General features: G+C 53.3%; 2 protein-coding genes and 1 long non-coding RNA gene across 6 annotated transcripts in view; 1 reads left to right on the top strand and 2 right to left on the bottom strand.

Moving 5' to 3' along the window:
• LOC125158432 (uncharacterized) lies at positions 1-4,441 on the top strand. The gene is made up of 4 exons (XR_007149405.1): positions 1-232; positions 3,265-3,322; positions 3,618-3,729; positions 4,319-4,441. It is a non-coding gene; the product is annotated as an uncharacterized LOC125158432 (long non-coding RNA).
• Positions 2,212-16,571, bottom strand: part of HOXB3 (homeobox B3) — a 25,413-nt gene continuing 11,053 nt past the window's right edge. For 2 of the 4 annotated variants that reach the window (XM_047845468.1, XM_047845469.1), the window contains exons 2-4: positions 8,979-9,066; positions 5,427-6,025; positions 2,212-4,556 (exon numbers count right to left, since the gene is read on the bottom strand). In XM_047845468.1, the coding sequence (XP_047701424.1) occupies positions 3,724-4,556; positions 5,427-5,874 (1,281 nt within the window). In that variant the 5' untranslated portion in view covers positions 5,875-6,025; positions 8,979-9,066 and the 3' untranslated portion in view covers positions 2,212-3,723. The remainder of the gene's footprint in view (positions 4,557-5,426; positions 6,026-8,978; positions 9,067-16,571) is intronic. The other 2 variants (XM_047845470.1, XM_047845467.1) reach the window with 1 other exon arrangement.
• HOXB4 (homeobox B4) overlaps positions 7,732-16,571 on the bottom strand; it is a 24,620-nt gene continuing 15,780 nt past the window's right edge. Inside the window, exon 5 of the mRNA XM_047845475.1 lies at positions 7,732-9,066. The gene's annotated coding sequence lies outside the window, so the exon portion shown is untranslated. The remainder of the gene's footprint in view (positions 9,067-16,571) is intronic.

Genomic DNA, 16,571 nt, shown 5'->3' on the forward strand with positions numbered 1-16,571 from the left:
AGAAAGGTGATTCTGGGAGAGCAGGGGAACAGATGGGCAATGGGGACAGAGGGAAGGACGCTGAGTTGGGTGGAAAGTTTGTGTGGAGAACTCCCACGGCTCTGGCCTCCCCTCCCCCTCCTCCTCTCGGCTGCCCAGCAAGGAGGAGAAGGCTGGTTAGCAGAGAAATGGCAACTCAGCCGGGAGCTGGAACTAGAAACTTTCTGTCAATGTAACAGCCGCGTGGGTGGCGGTGAGTATTCATCCGCGTGGGTGGCGGTGAGTATTTAAAAAGGACCGAGAAGGCCAGAGGAGAGCCAGGAGAGAGAAAGGGGATTTGTAGGTGGGGGCTGCAGGGACGGGAGGTGGACCGCTGCGGAGGGCTCAGAACAGAAGGAGCTGCTCTGAACTGGGCAAACTGGCCAGAGACCGTTGTGTCCAACTCCACTCCAAAGAAGGCACTTTTCGCCATTTGGGGGGGGGGGGTGCGGATGGGGCGGGGGAGGGGAGGTGGGCACAGAAGAATCCGAAGAGTAGTTGTCTGGAAGTTGTGCAGGGAGGCCTGAAAGAGGGTGCTCCCTCCATTCACCCCCTTGAGAAACCCTGGAAGTTTTTCCGCAGCCTCTCCAGCTGGCTGCAGGGTAGAGCGCTTCTCTCCGCATCAGCTCAGGCCGAGACTGTCCCTGCAGGAAATACGGCTCTCTTTAACCCTGCTGACAGATTTTATGGCCAGATTAGAGAACAGCAGAAAAGTTGGGTGTTAAAAGGGGCCAAGAGAGCCCTCCTTCCCAGAGACACCGCTTCCCCGCCTCCTGTTATGCTGTGAATCTTACAGCACAGATATTTTTCCCCCACGACTTTGGCTGCTTAGCTAGAGGCTGGAAGCCCGCAGAAAGAAGGGCGGAGGACACCAAAGCCAAGTGGGCCCCTATTTTTCGTTTGCAATTCCAGCTTCAGGCCAAAGCTCTGTTTTTCAAACTCAAGCTCAATTCCTTCTCTTGGCCTGCCTCTCCCGTGCTAGATAAATAATCAATCCACTCCACCCCCAGAGCCAAACATGGCGCTCCATCTAGTTACATCATTCAGAAAATGTTATTCAGGGAAGAGGAAGAGAGAAAGACAGAAAGAAAGAAAAACCCTTGAGCGTTATTTGATCCCAATCAAACTTTGCACGCTCTTATGCCTTTAAATTATAGCCTGACCCGATGCTAAATTGCTTGCTGCTTGGATGAGCCGAGTCCAGTTAAAACCCTACTTGGTGAGGGGGGGGTAGAATTCAGGTTGCTTTTTTATTGTTATTTATTGTTGCATAAAGACTGTAATTACTAACCTTGGACTGCCAGGATGCAACATAAAAATGAAAATCAGCCCTCGCTTTAAGGCTGAGGGCCTGGAACGATTCTCACTGACACTGCCCCCCCCCCACCCCACTACCACCAAATATATGCTCCTAATTAAGCAATGCGGGCGCATCGCTTACAATTAGAATTATGCATCTCTTCAGCAAGCAGCCATCGCTTCTCTTTCAACGAATTAGCTCCATATTTCAGCCGCCCTGTCTCTTCGCTCTTATCGGCTCCAGCGACGCGGCGGTGACATTTCATCTTTGACAGACCCTCTCTATCCTCGCTCCGATGTGATAAAACTTTTATGGAACCACGACTAAGAAATGAAGTTTTCCCAAGGATCGTGGAAACGGAGCTGCACATTTGCCTGGGGACCATTTTATTTACGCTTGGATCCCACCGCCTCGCCCTCCCTCCTCCCTCTCCCCTTTCCTTGGCAGGGAAAATCTAAAGCGCCTCCTCTCCCTCCGCCCCGAGTTTTATTTAGTGATTTAATTTCACTTTAGTTTTAAGGTTTGACCTGAGAAGTCTAGGCCTCAGATTTTTTTTTTTTTAATCATTTTCCTTTGTTTTCATTTTAGACCCAATGGTGGTTGGGCTTCGGGTCACGTGACGACTTCTTTGTAGCTCCGGAAGAGAACTGTGAAGTTTAGGTTCCTTGGAAGAAGCAGTAAACGGCCAGATGTTGTTGTTGTTGTTGTTGTTGTTGTTGTTGTTGTTGTTGAAGGTGTGGCCAGGAAGTTGTGGCCAAAGGCGCGAGAGGACAAAAGGTCAATGAGAAAAACGGAGAGGCCAAGATAGGGTCCTCGATGTCCTTCTTTCCTTGGGGGAAGTTTGGCAGTCAGCAGCCTCCCCCTGCTATGTAAATCGGACCACCAGGACAAGATAAAATTGATAACAGAAAGTTTATTCAAGAATTGTTTGACAGACAACCCTTTTAAGTGAGGAAAAAAGTAACTACGGAAGAACAAAGAAAGTTTCGAGAGGGAATTAACTCTAACTCTACGAATTCAGGACTATACAATGACAATAGGAGCTGAGTTCATGCCTTTTAGAACTAATTACAATTGCTCATAAGTACGCGTTTAACATAAATCTACAGCTCTTTTCTAGAGTACAATAATAACTAAAATAGCTGGTTTTACATGACAGGAAACACAACGGCCTTTATAACAAGTAAATACTAAAAAAGTACAATTTGTCATTTTTTTCCCTCATATAAATACATAATGTAGGGGGGGGATAAATAATACAAAAAAGAAAATATTTTAACAGGCTATAACCAATAAATATATATGAAAATGTTCACTAGAACACACACTTTTTGAGCGATGCCGGACTCCTGCAGACCCAAGCATCTCTCACAGTTGTTTTTATATCCATTAAAATGTAAACTCTAAGTGCAACAAAAGTGTCCTGACAGGGGGTTGAGCGAGGCGCACAGGCCCAGCTGCAGCCCCTGCCTGGGACAGACAGTTTGTTAAAATATACCCTGTTTTCACGTTAAGTCAAGAGAGCAACAGAAGAAAAGAAAAGTGTAGAACCTCGTGTCGCCCGATTGCTTTCTGTGGAGAGAGGGGGATGGTCCTGGAGCTGAGATGGGAGACAGCAGAATGGGCAAAGCTTCAGTCCTGACACCTTGCCTGCTCTGACCTCCCAGCGTTCCATAAAAGAAAAAATATATATATTTATAATATAGACAGCTCTGACTTTCAGGATCTCTCGCCATCCCTGAGCCCTCTGAAAACTGTAATAGAGGGGGGCGGGGTGTAGACATTAGTGTCCTAAAGCAGAAACTATGGGGCTAAAAATGGAGGGAGCGCCCCCAGAAACCTCACATGGGTGGGAGGAAACTTGAGGCTTCAGGAAAGTGGGAGGGGAGCGTGCTTTGGGCCCTTGGTTTTGAAATGGGCTCTCTTTTTTTGTTTGTTTTTTAAAGGAGAACTGCAAGGAAAAAAAAAATCAAGATTTGGAGGAATTACTCACAGAGATGGAAGGTAAGTTAGTTGGTTGGTTGGTTGGTGATGGCCTAGCCATCTTGTCTGCTTTTTAAAATGTGCTTCTCTGCCTTGTTTCCCTATCTCCTAACTGGGTATTGCTGGAGGCCTAGGGTTGAGGGGATCATCTCCACAGTCGGCTGTGGATTTCTCTCCAGTGGGTTGGCAGGCGGACCGAACAAGGCCCGGAGGACCTTACAAAGCAACTTCTCAGGCCAGGGGGAGGGGAAGGGGCTCCAGCCCCGGTCTTCCCAGCAGCAAGTGTGGCTCTCGCCTCCTTGCCTCCCTATTTCAGACTTCCAGGCTGCCCCCTCAGAGCGCACGGCCTGCGCCCCTCGTAGCTCTCAGCCACCCCAAGACCTCGCCCCTCCGCCGCCCCGGCCCCCCCGGCCCCTCTCCGATCACAGGTGTGTTAATTTGGGCGCTTCTTGGATTCTACCCTGAGGAGGAGGCGCATGGTGAGAGGAGAGGTCTGTGTAGGTAGGGTGGGGATCGCAGGGTCCGTGGTGCTGGTTGGGGGCCATAGGGGGCGCCCCATTGTAGTCCAGGTTCCCCGAGGGGTGGTGGGAAAGGTGGTTGAGGCCGTAGAGGGAGGGGCCGGCAGGGGGCGGCAGCGGATCCGCGTAGCCGCCCCCGCCCACGTACACGGGGCTGCCCTGCATGGTGGGCGTCCCATAGGCGCCCCCGTTGGCTTGGAGGACGTGGGGCTCGTAATCGGCCGCCGGAGTCGGGGGGTACTTCTGCGGGGCGCCGCAGCCTTTGAGAGGGGGCTGGTAGTTGGAGGGCAGCGCGTAGGCATTCTGGTGGGCTTTGCCGAAGGCGGGCGGGGACGGGCTCTCGTAGCTGGGGGTCATGGAGTGTAAGGCGTTCATGAAGCCGGCCGTGGACTGCATGGGTTGCGGGGGGCTGCCGGCAGGGGAGGGGCCCCCGGACGACGAGGCCAGGCCCTTGGCCTTCTGGTCCTTCTTGTACTTCATGCGCCGGTTCTGGAACCAGATCTTGATCTGCCGCTCGCTGAGGTTCAGGAGGTTGGCCATCTCCACGCGGCGCGGCCGGCACAGGTAGCGGTTGAAGTGGAACTCCTTCTCCAGCTCCACCAGCTGCGCGCTCGTGTACGCCGTCCGCGCGCGCTTGGACGCCGCCGACCCCGGGGGGCTCTTGTCCCCTCCCCCGCCGCCGCCGCCGCCCCCGCCGCCACCACTGCCGCCGCCTCCGCCGCCGCCGCAGCCCTCCGCTGGATCCGAGGGGGAGGGGTGGGAAGGGGACAAAATGAAATAAAAGATAATTACTGAACACGCCGAAATTGAATGCATGGTTTCTTAATAAATCCAGGCCTGGACTCGGAGCCCCCGCCGCCCTCCCCTTCTCGTCCCCGCCTCCTCCTCACCACCCCCCCCCAACGCCCGTCGCATTAGCGGACACTCTATAATAGTGGCATTTATTAAGAGACCTGTTCTCCTCTTGCTGCCCCAGCTTATGAAAATTTGATCATGTCACGCAGACAGAGCCGCATGGCCATTTATTTAGAGCTGGGTTTTCGCGCGCGCGCTTTCTTCCCCCATCACCAACTCCAGGTTCTGGGAAGACACCCCCCCCCCCCAACACACACACACAAACTTCCTGCCGGGGTCCTGTGGACTAGGTGGGCGGCCGAGGAGAACCCCTGGGGGAATCTGAACATTCGGGGGCAGGGCGCGGAAGTGTGGCTCCAAGAGGCTGCCTTGCCTGGAGGCCGGGACCCCGGGCGGCCCGAGCGATTGTGATTAATACCCACAGTAATCATACTTAATAATAATCAATCGTTGACGACTCTGCGTCTACTGGCAGCGTCTCGTGGCTCTGCGGCCTTGCAAAGGGCTGAGTCCGAGCGCCTGGCCTTCTGGAGCTCTCGGCAGCTCAGGTGAAGGGTGGCTGGAGGGAGAGGGTGTTGGCGGGGTCAGGGGTCATCAGGTGGTGGGGGCTACGGGAAAAGCGCCGCTGCAGGGCCGCCACCTGATATTGTTCCCCGGCCGCCGCCTGGGCGCCTAGGGGCTGGGTGCTAGAATAACAGTGACATTCCTGGCCTGGACAAAAGCTGACGACGAGGAAGGCAGAGAGCTGGTACCTGTGCCCGGGGAGCTGTTTTTCAGCTTGGACGTTTGCCTTGACTCTTTCATCCAGGGGAATATCTGTTTGGTGAGGGTGGAGTTGGAGCCAGGAACGCACTTGGGGGTGCCGGTTTTGCTGGGCCCGCCCCCATTATTGCTGTTGCTAGTGGTACTGGTAGGTGCGGCGCTGGGCGGGGGTGAGCCGGGCGGGGCGGGCAGGGGCTCGGGGGCCAGGCCGGGCCTCATGCAGCTGCCGTTGAGCTCCTTGCTCTTGGCATGCGGGGCGGCGTTGCCCAGGGACTGCAAGGAGCACGCCGAGCGCTGGTAGTCGCCCTCCAGGTGCGTGGCGGCCTGAAAGGGGGGTTGGGGGGGACCTTCGTAGCCGAAGCCATTGCTGCCAGGGTACGAGGAGTAGCCTCCGAAGAGTGCTGCCGCGGCGTTGTCGTAGTAGGTGGCTTTCTGCATCGCTGGGCGAGGCCCGGGCAGTGGGTGGCAACTTGCAAGAGCCTGATACCCTCACGACCGGACATTGGCACCCGCGGGGGTCACGTGAGGCGCCGGACCCCCCCCTCCCCTTTCTGCCCCCCTCCTCCCGAGTCCGTTGGGAGCTGCTGACCTGTGGGGTGAGAGAGAAGAGACACAAGGGGGAGAAGAGGACCGGGGCTCGAATCCATCTTAGGAGCTGAAAAGGGAACTGACATCAATAGGGTTTTTTCTTCTCCCCAACCCCAACATCTTCAAAGCAGATGCTGAGGCCACTTTCCTGACCTGAAATGGATTTTTCTTATTTCAGTGCTTTAATTAAAAAAAAAAAATTTTTTTCCACTTCAAAAATAAGGATTCTACTCCTTCGGGGACTGCCTAGGTATACAATCTTACTACTGGAAGGCCATTGCTTCTTTCCTGCCTGCAGGCTAGTCCCTGACCTCTCCTCCTCCCTCTCCCTATCTCCCCCTACTAACTCTGGGATAGGGTGGCTCAAGGAGGGGGGGGGGGACTAGGAGACTCCAAAATAAAAACATCGTCAACACCCTCCTGTGAGCTGAGAGGCCTCCTGCCTGCTCTTTGCCTCCCTCCAGGTCCATCTAGGTCTGTCACCCAAGCAGAGTCTAGCCTGGAGAAAAAAAACCCCAAAGATCTCCAAAAGAGACAGGAAGGAGAAGCAAGTTGAGCAGGGAACCTTCTCCTGTGAGGGATCCTCTCTTTCCCTACCCACCTCACGAAGAAGACAACAACAGCCTGACCTAGAAACTTCCTGAACATTTTTAACCTCCAGAGCCAGCAGAACCGAGCCTCCTCCCTGGCCCCTGGAGGAACCACCACCTCCAGTGTGAGTCTTTGCTCAGCCAAGTCTGGGACCCAGCAGCTAGCAGCCAGCGGCCCCCATGGGGCCCCCAAATGGAGCAGGATTGTTTCTATTTCCCTGGCCAGACGGATTGGTGCAGTGACCATTTGGCCCAGGTCTCTCCCCGCTCCATTTTCTTCATCAGACCGAATTTTTTCCCACCCTTTCCTTGACAGTCTGTGTCCTTTGATTTCCCCAAAAGAAGACTTTACTACCAAAAGCTGGACTTTACTACCAAGAGACGCAAAAGTACTTCCTAACTGAGGACATCTTCTCCCAAAGGAAAAAAAAGTCCACAGAGCAATTAGAATAATATTATTCTCTGGGTTGGAAACAGGGTACCTTGTTTACTGAAGTTTTCTCAGGCAAAAAAAAAAAAATCATTATTTTAATGCAGACGCTTAAAACTGTGCAGAAAAAAAATAAAGGTCCGTGCTGTCATAGGATTTTGTATATTTCTTCTAAAAGTTCTGACTGCATTTTTTTCCTCCCTGTCTTCCCCAATTTCTCATCATCACATTTCATAAAACCTCCAGAGTGACCCTCTCTTCTGACATGTGAGTTTAGACTACTTAAATCTCATTCAGCCCAGCTGTTCAACCCCAAAGAAAACTAAAAACAGGCAAATAAAATAAAAGGAGTGCAGGTGAAGAAGTCCCTCCCACACATAAATCCCCTTCTTAATGGCACAGATACACATTCAAAAGGGAGCCGGGGAGCCCTGAGTTCCAATTGGTTTCTGGGAAGAATTTGTTTCTGGGAAATACACATGGGTCTGCAAACAGCAGGTCCTTCCAGGGAGGAGAACTGGAGTTCAATTGACCAGGCTGACCCAATCCCTTTATTATTATTACCATTAGCCTCCGATGATTTAACCAAAATTAGCTTCAGAGCAGCCCTGGATGAAGGGGGAATTAATTAACAGGCATCAGTTGAGTTTGTTATTAATAGAGAAGAGAATGAAATAAAAACGTTGGAAGGGGTTGGCTGGCTGGGCCCTGGCTTTATTTAGTCTAAATGATTGTTACAGCAGTAATGATGATGATGATGATGATGGTGATGATGATGATAAAGCAATAATCTGACTAGACGCCTGGGGCTGAAATTCCTGTCGTTCCCCCTGCAATAAACCTGCAAACCATCGCAGGACAGAGGCCAGGCGAGTGTGGGAAGCGGAGAAGCCAGAGACGTAACAGGAAAGAATGGAGACTCCGCTGGCGGCGAGAAAGGGCCGGGAGGTTTGTGGACGGAGCTAGCCCCTGGCTGCCGCCTCCGGGCTGTCTCGGCCACTGCTGCCGCGGTGGCTGGTGACTAGCTATGCTGGCCCAAGGAGGCGAAGAGAAAGCGTTCAGGACGCCTCAACGGCTAGCGGCGGCAGGTTCCAAGCACACCGGGCGGAGGGCAGCAAGTTTGGGCGCTGGAGGTAACCGAATTAAGAGGCGCCTTAGCAACTCCGCTCTGGGACTTTGCCAGGCCCGGATCGACCGGAGGGCGCAGAGGCCTGGCTGGTGGGACAGTGAGAAGAGGTGAAGGTGCTGAGGGGATCTGAGATCTGGGGATCCAGGAGAAGAGGGGGTGGGGAGCAGCTCTACCAAGCCAAACATGTCTATTTCCCTTGCCTCCATGTTGGAAAAATCCAGGCTCCATATGGCTTCTCGGGAGAGAGGGAGGGAGGGAGACGGTGGCTCCCGGCTTCCCCCCAGGGTCTCGTTGGAGGAGGGCGGTGAACCACCCCAAGAACCCCACCTGTCCAGGCACACCCCTGAAAAGAGCCGAGGACAGTAACAATAGCTGGGGAAGCCCGGAGAGAGGGGATAGGCCACCTTCCAGGACTTAAAAAAAAAAAAAAAATTAGTGGAAGGAAGAAAAATAAAAGAACAAGAAAGGAAAGGAGAGAAAGCTTAGGCTCTTCTTAGCAGCCGGGGGGAAATTCAGCTCTGGCTCTGGCTGCTGAAAGAAAAAAGAGGAGAAAAGGAGAGAAGCAAGAAGGGAGAGGGAGAGAGGGAGAGAGAGAGAGAGAGAGAGGGAGGGAGGGAGGGAGGGGGAGGGAGAGAGAGAGAGGGAGAGAGAGAGAGAGAGGAGAGGAGAGGAGAGTCGCTGCGTGGAAGGAAGCTTAAAGCTTGTGAACTCTTCTTGAACCGAGATTGGAGTCATATGGGCCATAAATCATTGAGACATACTCTCCGCCATTCACAAACTGATAGCCTATTTCAGTCCAGCTTACCTTAGCCACCGACGAGGGGAGAACAGGCAGACATAATATATATTCACATCGAGCCCCAGCGCGAGCGGCAGGCGAGAAATCTCCCCTCCTTGAAGGCAAAGGAAAAAAAGACCACTGTTTAAAGCTGCGTCGCCCCCCCCCCCCAGTAGCCACCCCGGCTGGGGAGCCCGAGGGGCAGAGCGGCCGGTGGAGCCGCGCGGCGTCCGCTTCAATTCACTCGGCTTAGGAGCGGGGGTGCGCAGGAGGGAGGGGGGTGGGGGAGCGGGGGAAAAAAATAGAAGAAGACCGAAAGGTGCTGGAGCGGCTCAGCTCGCTGAGAATCCAGCTCCGGGCTCCGGCTTGGCCAAGCCGCCACAGTGTGGTTGCCCTACAAGACTGGTACGCCCTACTCTCCGTAACAATGGCCTCTGCTTTTGCACAGGGAAAAAAAAAAAAAACCACACACACACACACACACACTCACACACACACTCACACACACACACACACACAAGCTCACACACACCCCCACCACTCCCCCTTTAGTAAGCTTAGATGCCAGATAAGGAGGGAAGGTGGTGGTGGTGATGGGGGCGGGGGAAATTTTTTAACGCCCCCCCCCCGGAAAAAAAAAAGTGAGAAAGGAAAGAAGGCAGAGATGTTTGTTTGTTTGTTTGTTTGTTTGTTTAAAGAACAGGTAAATTTTTAAATTGAGATTTTGGCGGGGGAGGAAGAGGAGAGCACGGGCAAGGGAAAGCTGGTGGAGTTCAGCTCCCCCCGCCCTCCCGCCCCGCACCCCACTAATAAGCCATTATGCTAACTGAGAAGTAGGTGGGGAGGCCTAGTCAAAGGCACCCAAGGTGTCTGGGGGTGGGGGTGCTGGGTGCCTCTCTGCATTCATTGGCAATGGCAACACCAAGGCTTTTTTTTTTTTTTTTTTTTTAAGTAGTTTCACTCCTCTGGGACTGGTGGCTGGGTCTCCCGCCCTCTCACCCTGGCTTCCCCCCCAACCACACTCTGAGTCTCCCAGTCTGTCTCTTCTCTTCCCCCACACCCTCCCTACTCCTCTTCTCCCCCTGCAAGTCTCCAGGCCCAGTTTCCAACCGGTAGGGGGGACAGCCAGACGTTTTTTAAAAAACACCCCCCCTTTTTTGAGAACAGACAACAAGCGGTGAGTGATTATTTTAAAAATCCAGACCATCTTGCAGCAGGAGGGGGGGTTGAGGAGAGGGTGACAAAAGGGGGACTCTGTTTAGCTCGAGCTCCAGACACGGCTGGCAATAGAGAGGCTGTAAGAACTTAACAGAGAAGTTTCTGTTAAGATTCTCACCTCGGGATAGGCAGAAGGGGCTAAGAGGTGATAAGGACATTTGTACTTCTGAGAAGGTGAGAAGAGCTACCAAAATGGCTTCATCTTAAATTCGCTGGCAGAAGAGAAAGGCGGTTATTAGTATTGTTCCGAACAAACCTGTTTGTTTCTCTTAGCTCTGCAAGATTTATGACTCTTGGCACAAATGAGGAAGACTACAAAAGCTAAACTTTTCTTAGGGTGTGTTTGAGAAGGGCAGGAAAAGGCAAGGAGGCCTGTAGGAGGGAGACAAGAGCCAAGAATGTAGGTGTCTGCAGATTTGGGGCGGGGGTGGGGAGAGCCATTCCCGCTGGAGGAAAGAGACAAAAAAGAAGACCAGGACGTTTCCCAAAGCAGGAGTGTTTGCAACTCTGCCTAACTGCTGAGTCGGGACTTAGGGGATGACACAGAACGCAGAGAGTCTCTCTTTTCTACAAAGGCAGCTTGGAAAACTTGTTCTCTTTAACTTGGAGTAGACAGAGCCAGCCACTACCCTGTGGCCTCCTGGTTAGAATGCTTGGCTTTTGCCTTCTCCCATCTGGACGCACCAGAGGAGATGGGACTGGGAGAACAAAGGTGAGAGATGGCTCCAGCTATTGTCCCCCTCCGGGAGAGGGTGGCTGTGTCTGGCAAAGGTCCCCTCACACCCTATTGCTCCCCACTCACAAGCTCTGCTTTGGGCTGAGAAAGGGTCCTATTCTCCCAGGGTCTCCTCCAGCTCCTACCTCTTCGGGGCCTGCTAAGTCAGTTTTCATGGGCTGGAGCAGCCAGTTTTGGGGGGCCTTGCTGAACGGGGTGGGTGGGACCCATGGCCTCCCTGCCCTCCAGCAACAGGAACCACATGCAGAACCTCCCACTGTGATGCCCCAAGGACCCTACTACCACCTGCCTAGAGAGCTGGTGGCCGAAGGAAGGGGGGGGGGATGTGCATGAGGATGAAGGGTGGGGGCCATTTTTCTGTTTATCAGTAGTACCAAGAAAAGAAAATGCTCAAGCCAGAGCCGATGTTGCGGCTCAAGCCAGGACCCTCAAAGAGAGCCATTAGGGCTGCCTGTGTACGTGGCTGCACAGAGCCTGTCCTGAGATTTCTAGACCCTGGTCAGGGGCCTACAGTGTTGGTACCTATGTAGCTTTGGGCCTAGTGGGTTGGGGACTCAGCCCAGGGAGGCTTCCAGAGGCTTAAGGGAACCAGCACCTTTGGGTCTTTTCTCTGACTCCCCCAAATTAAAAGTCGAAAATGGACCTCAGACCCTCCAGCTCTCCTAGCTGTTGCTACCACTGGCTAGAGAAGGTCATTGCAAAACTGAGAGAAGAGGAGAGCCTGGTGGCTATGGGGCTGCACAGCTTTGCTTCGAGGAATAAAAGAGAGCCTAGAGGGCACCCAGCCCAAGGCGGGCCTGTGAGACTGGGGCTGCGATGCTTTCCCCAGACAGTAGCGGACCCCTCCCCTCCCAGAGCCTCCTCAACTCACTGTGGTCCCTTCTGGTGACACAAGGAGCTGGGGCACGGTGGGATGGGGGGCGAGAAAGAGGACTGGGGCTGGAGAAAGCTAACCTGGAGAAAACTTTCAGAAGACACGCACCCCCCCAAATGCGGTAAGAGATGGAGTGGGGGCTTCTTATTAAACCTGGAGAACAAAGTCCATTTGAAATGCTTGGGAGGCAATTAGATCCCAGTTTGGTTTCTTTCTTGCCTTTTTCCTTCCTTTCTTGGAGATTTCTGGCGGGCCGGTTGCCCCTGATCGGGGCTGGGAGATGGGAGGCTGATGGTAAAGAGGCAGCCTGGCCGGCACCCATTCCACTGGGTGGGCAAAGGCAGGGCAGTGAGGAGCTGGGCCAGGGGACTCGGAGTAGGAGACATCAGAGGGGTGTGAGCGAAGACCGGAGTCTAGAAAAAGACAGGGGAGAGGAGTTTCTCACTCCTGACAACACAGTGGTGATTTAGGGGCAGACCAGAGAGAGGAGTGACCAGTTTCTTCCTGAACCCAAGAAGGGAAACTTGGGCAACTTACCGTGTGCGTGTGTGAGAGAGAAATTGAAAAGGAAAACTCGAGAAAAGATTAGGACAGATTTTAGGATAATCTAACAAAGGCAGAAATTAAGAATAAAGGTAAATATTAGAAAGAAGAGCCCCCTTCATGGGCATAGTTTCCTCTTCCACTCCCTACAGCACTCCCCTCCTCCATTCCTAATCCCTACTCAATATCAGGGGACAAGGAGCACTTTAAACCTCTTTAAGCCATTCCTGGCGCCCACCCTCCCAGGCCTTAGAGGGATCATGTCTCTTTCTCTCCCCCCTCCCAATAAAACCCATTAAAGAGCAAACGAAAATTCTCCTCTCAATAAGGACAAAATGGCTGGCTCCTTTAAAATCGATTTCTGGTTTCAGCTTTGGGGAGACCAAGGATCTGGCCCCCAGTTCAACCATCCCCCGGCTCACTGAGAAGTGGGGACCTGGGAGCAAGGGTGCGGAGCGATTGGAGATCTGTTTCTTTCTGGTCCTGTCTGGGCTCCGGGTCCCACACTCTTCCAGCTTCACTGCCCCAACTTTGTGGCCGCTGCGGACTCGTGTGAAGTTCACACACACACACACACGCACCGGAATGTCCATCTCTTCTTGAATATTAATAAAGATTTCAAAGCTGGCGGTTGTAAAATTAAATTGCTAATGAAGATGGCTCTTGGTTTGTTCATTCCCAACCCCCACCTCTCTAAGATGCCCTTGCGGGAGGAAACAAAGGGGAAACGGGGCAGGAGAAGATTCGGTGCCTCCGCGGAGGCCAGTGTAGACCCGGCTCAGCGGCTCAGCGGAAGCCGGGATCGAAAGAAGACGGAGTACGGTCAGAGAAGAAAAAGGCAAGCTGTGTTCTCTCTGCCCCGAAAGTGTAGGGGCGCGAGGGGGAAGCAGGAAAAAAAGGGGGGAGGGCAGCCACGTGGGTTCGCAAAGTGTCTCGGTGACCACGGAGGCCGCCTGGATGCGCTGACCATACGGAGCCGATGGAGGTGCCGCGGGGCCGAGGCTGGAGTCCGGGGCAGGCGGGCGCCCTGGGGGCTCAAGAACCCGTTCTGAATCCGGGGTCCCCGCCGCATCTGGAAGCTCAGTCCCGGCCTGGCAACCCCCCACGCTGGCGGGTGTCGAGACAAAGGTGGGCAGCCCGGAAAAGGCAAGAGGGAGAAGGGCGAATCTTGGACAGCTTGGGGAGGAGGTGGGCTGCTGGGGAAGGGAGGGAGAGGCAGGCAAGAGAGGACAGGGGCCCAGCCTGCTGCCAGCGACTGCGCAGGTCTCTCCTGACAGATCGGATGTCTCTCTCCCTGTGACCTCTGTTTAGCAGACAATAACTCACCGGATTAATGACCAATCAGCGGAAGGCCTTCCCAATTGCCTCCAAATATAACCCCCCACCCCCCCACCCCCCGAGTCAGAATAGGATAGGGCCAGAGTCTGGACCTGCCAGCCCTTTGAGTCCCCGCCCCCCACCTCTCAAAACAGAGCTTCTGATTTCCAGAACCCCAAAGAGTTCTGCCCATCTCTTCTCACTCCTCCATCAGAACTCATGTACCTGGCCACACTTCCCAAGGCAGTCTGGAAACCTCTGGTCCCCTGCTGGCCTCCCATGTCCCTGACCCTATAAGAAATCTCCCTCTCACAACTCTGCAACTTCTGAGAAGCTCTCTCCTCTTTTGAATGTTATCTACTTCCAGTTGGGTAAAGAGATGAAGACAAGAGCAAGAATAGGGCAGGGGGTGGGGCGCCTGGGTGGCTCAGTCGGTTGAGCATCCGACTGAGCGTCTCACTTCAGCTCAGGTCATGATCTCACAGTCCAGTCCGTGAGTTCGAGCCCCGCGTGTCAGGCTCTGTGCTGACAGCTCAGGGCCTGGAGCCTGCTTCAGATTCCGTGTCTCCCTCTCTCTCTGCCCCTCCACTGCTCATGCTCTGTCTCTCTGTGTCTCAAAAAGAAATAAAAACATTTAAAACATTAAAAAAAAAAAAAAGAATAGGGCAGGGGCTCATCCACCTCATAAGCCTCCTGTCTTGGCTGCCCGGGGAGGAGACCTGATACAGTGCTGTGGCACCCTGTGTGTGTCGTCTCCCAAAAAGAGAGGGCTCAAAGGCCCTGGGGTCAGAGTGAGGCTGGGGGACAGACAGTGGCCTACCATTACAGAATCTAAATTCTGAAACCATAATTCAGTCTTTGGGCTGGAGTAGGAAGAATTTCAAAAGCTGAAGTCTGAACAGCTCCAGACTCAGCCCGGTGCCTGTCAAGGAAAACGCCTTGCTCTGTGAGGGGAACCCTCCTCTTCCTTAGCCCCTCACCCCCAAATGCCAATCCCAGTCCAACCCAGCTAGCCAGCCCCTCTCCACTGCCTTCTGTTCCTATTGCTCTCAGCCTGGGCTTCTCTGCTGAGAATAAAGACACCTTCAAGAGGAAGAATGGTCCAGATTCTAATAGATTTCCTAGAGCCAGTCAGAGTAACTATCCACTGCTCTGGGTGAACACAAACTCCCTGTATATTGCAAATAAGCGTGCGCGGTAACTTCTATACCCAGATGCTCTCAGGACCCCAAGCACTAGAGAGTTACCCAAGGTTACACCTAGGGAGAACTCAGACACTGTCCTGTCCTACCCCTGCTACTGTAACAGACAGGGACACTGAGGCTCAGAGCCAGGAAGTGGTTTGTCTAAAAATTTGGCATAGGCGTAGCAGTTGGGAGGCTAGGCTTCTAGGCATTCCAGATTGGCTATGTGCTCTGAAGCAGTGAACTCCTGGGGCCTCAGTGTCCCCTCTATAAAGTTAGAGAACATGTGTGGAGGGGAGGGATTGGGCTTAAATGATCTCTAAGGTCCTTTTTTGGACTGACAGCTTGTGGTTCTCTGTGTGCTAACGTAAAAGCGAATGACCATTATTGCGCAGTAGTAAACTGAGTTCAGACAATAATGGGCACCATCTCTGGCAAAAGCAGAATATTTCTTCTTGGGATTTAAATGGGACACCCCCACTGCCCAGCCCCCACCCCACTCCTGGTTGTCCTTGCCCCCACAGAGGCTCATGCACGGTTTTAACTGCTTTTCTGTGTGTGTGTGTGTGTGTGTGTGTGTGTTGTGCGTGGAGGGGGGGGTGGTTTTCTACCTTCATCATCAAATCAAAAGTGCTATTTTTGGACAGCAACCTAAGCAGTAAATAATTAATTTGTATAATTAGAAGGGGAAGGCTTTGACCTGGCAATTTTTAACCAGGAGTCAATGCACCCATTGTACCAGCCTGGCTTTCTCACCCGACCCCCAACTCTGCCCACACACCTACCGGCCTCCCTAACTGCCCCCTCCCCCCCCCCCCCCCCACCAGTTGGAGACCAGCATTCCCAAGATGACCAGCAGGGTTCAGAGTCAGATTCTGCTCCCTCCCCAAGAAAGTTCCATTCTTTGCCTCGCTCCCTCACAGAAACAGGCCCTCTGGCAGCACCCCTCACAGCTTGCTTTCCCGACCCCCTAATGCCCCTAACCCCCTAACACAGGTTCCAGGTCCAGGCTCTCTGCTCTTGGGACACATGAAATCCACCTCCCCAGTTCGAGATGCCCCAACAATGCAGCGGAGTTTGCATTTCAAGAAACTCCCATTAATATCAATTTACTTCACTGAAACCTCGGGTTCTTCATCAAGTTGATGATTTATGATAAAATCAATTAAATTACGGCCACTTAGGGCCCAGCCGCTTCCTCTCAGATTTCATTGGTGCGGGGCCCAAGTGTCTGGTGGAAAAATGCAAGTTTAGCTGGAGGCGAGGAAAGATAATTCTGCGACTGAGAAAATTTAATGCAAAACAATTTCCAGGCAAAGCCAGGCTTCTAGAAAGATATGCAAGAGCCACCAGTTGGCCTGAGGACATAACTATCTGGGGTCAAAATATTCCTCTCCCCACCCCCAGCATCCTGCATGGCTCCCGTCCTCTGTTCCACTTTGTGCTCACTTGTCCCTTCCCAAGCAGAGACTTCGGGAGAATTGGAGAAGTAATGGTGGAACTCAAGCCTGCCAAGGCCCAGTGTCCAAGCACCGATGATCTCGGCTACCACCCCAGGCCTTTTTCTTCTCTCCCCCTCCCCTCCCCCCCTCCACGCAGCCATGCTCACTAATTCCTTAGTCTCCCATAGCAAAGTTAAAGGTTCAAAGGGAAGATCAGGCAGCGTGGGCAGATGGCACAGAGGGGCCAGGGACCAGGCCAAGTGGACTGTGCTGCATGTGGCTGTGGGAGGAAAGAAAGCACGGGGC

Source organism: Prionailurus viverrinus, unplaced genomic scaffold (assembly GCF_022837055.1).
Source record: "Prionailurus viverrinus isolate Anna unplaced genomic scaffold, UM_Priviv_1.0 scaffold_35, whole genome shotgun sequence".
Lineage (NCBI taxonomy): Eukaryota > Metazoa > Chordata > Mammalia > Carnivora > Felidae > Prionailurus > Prionailurus viverrinus.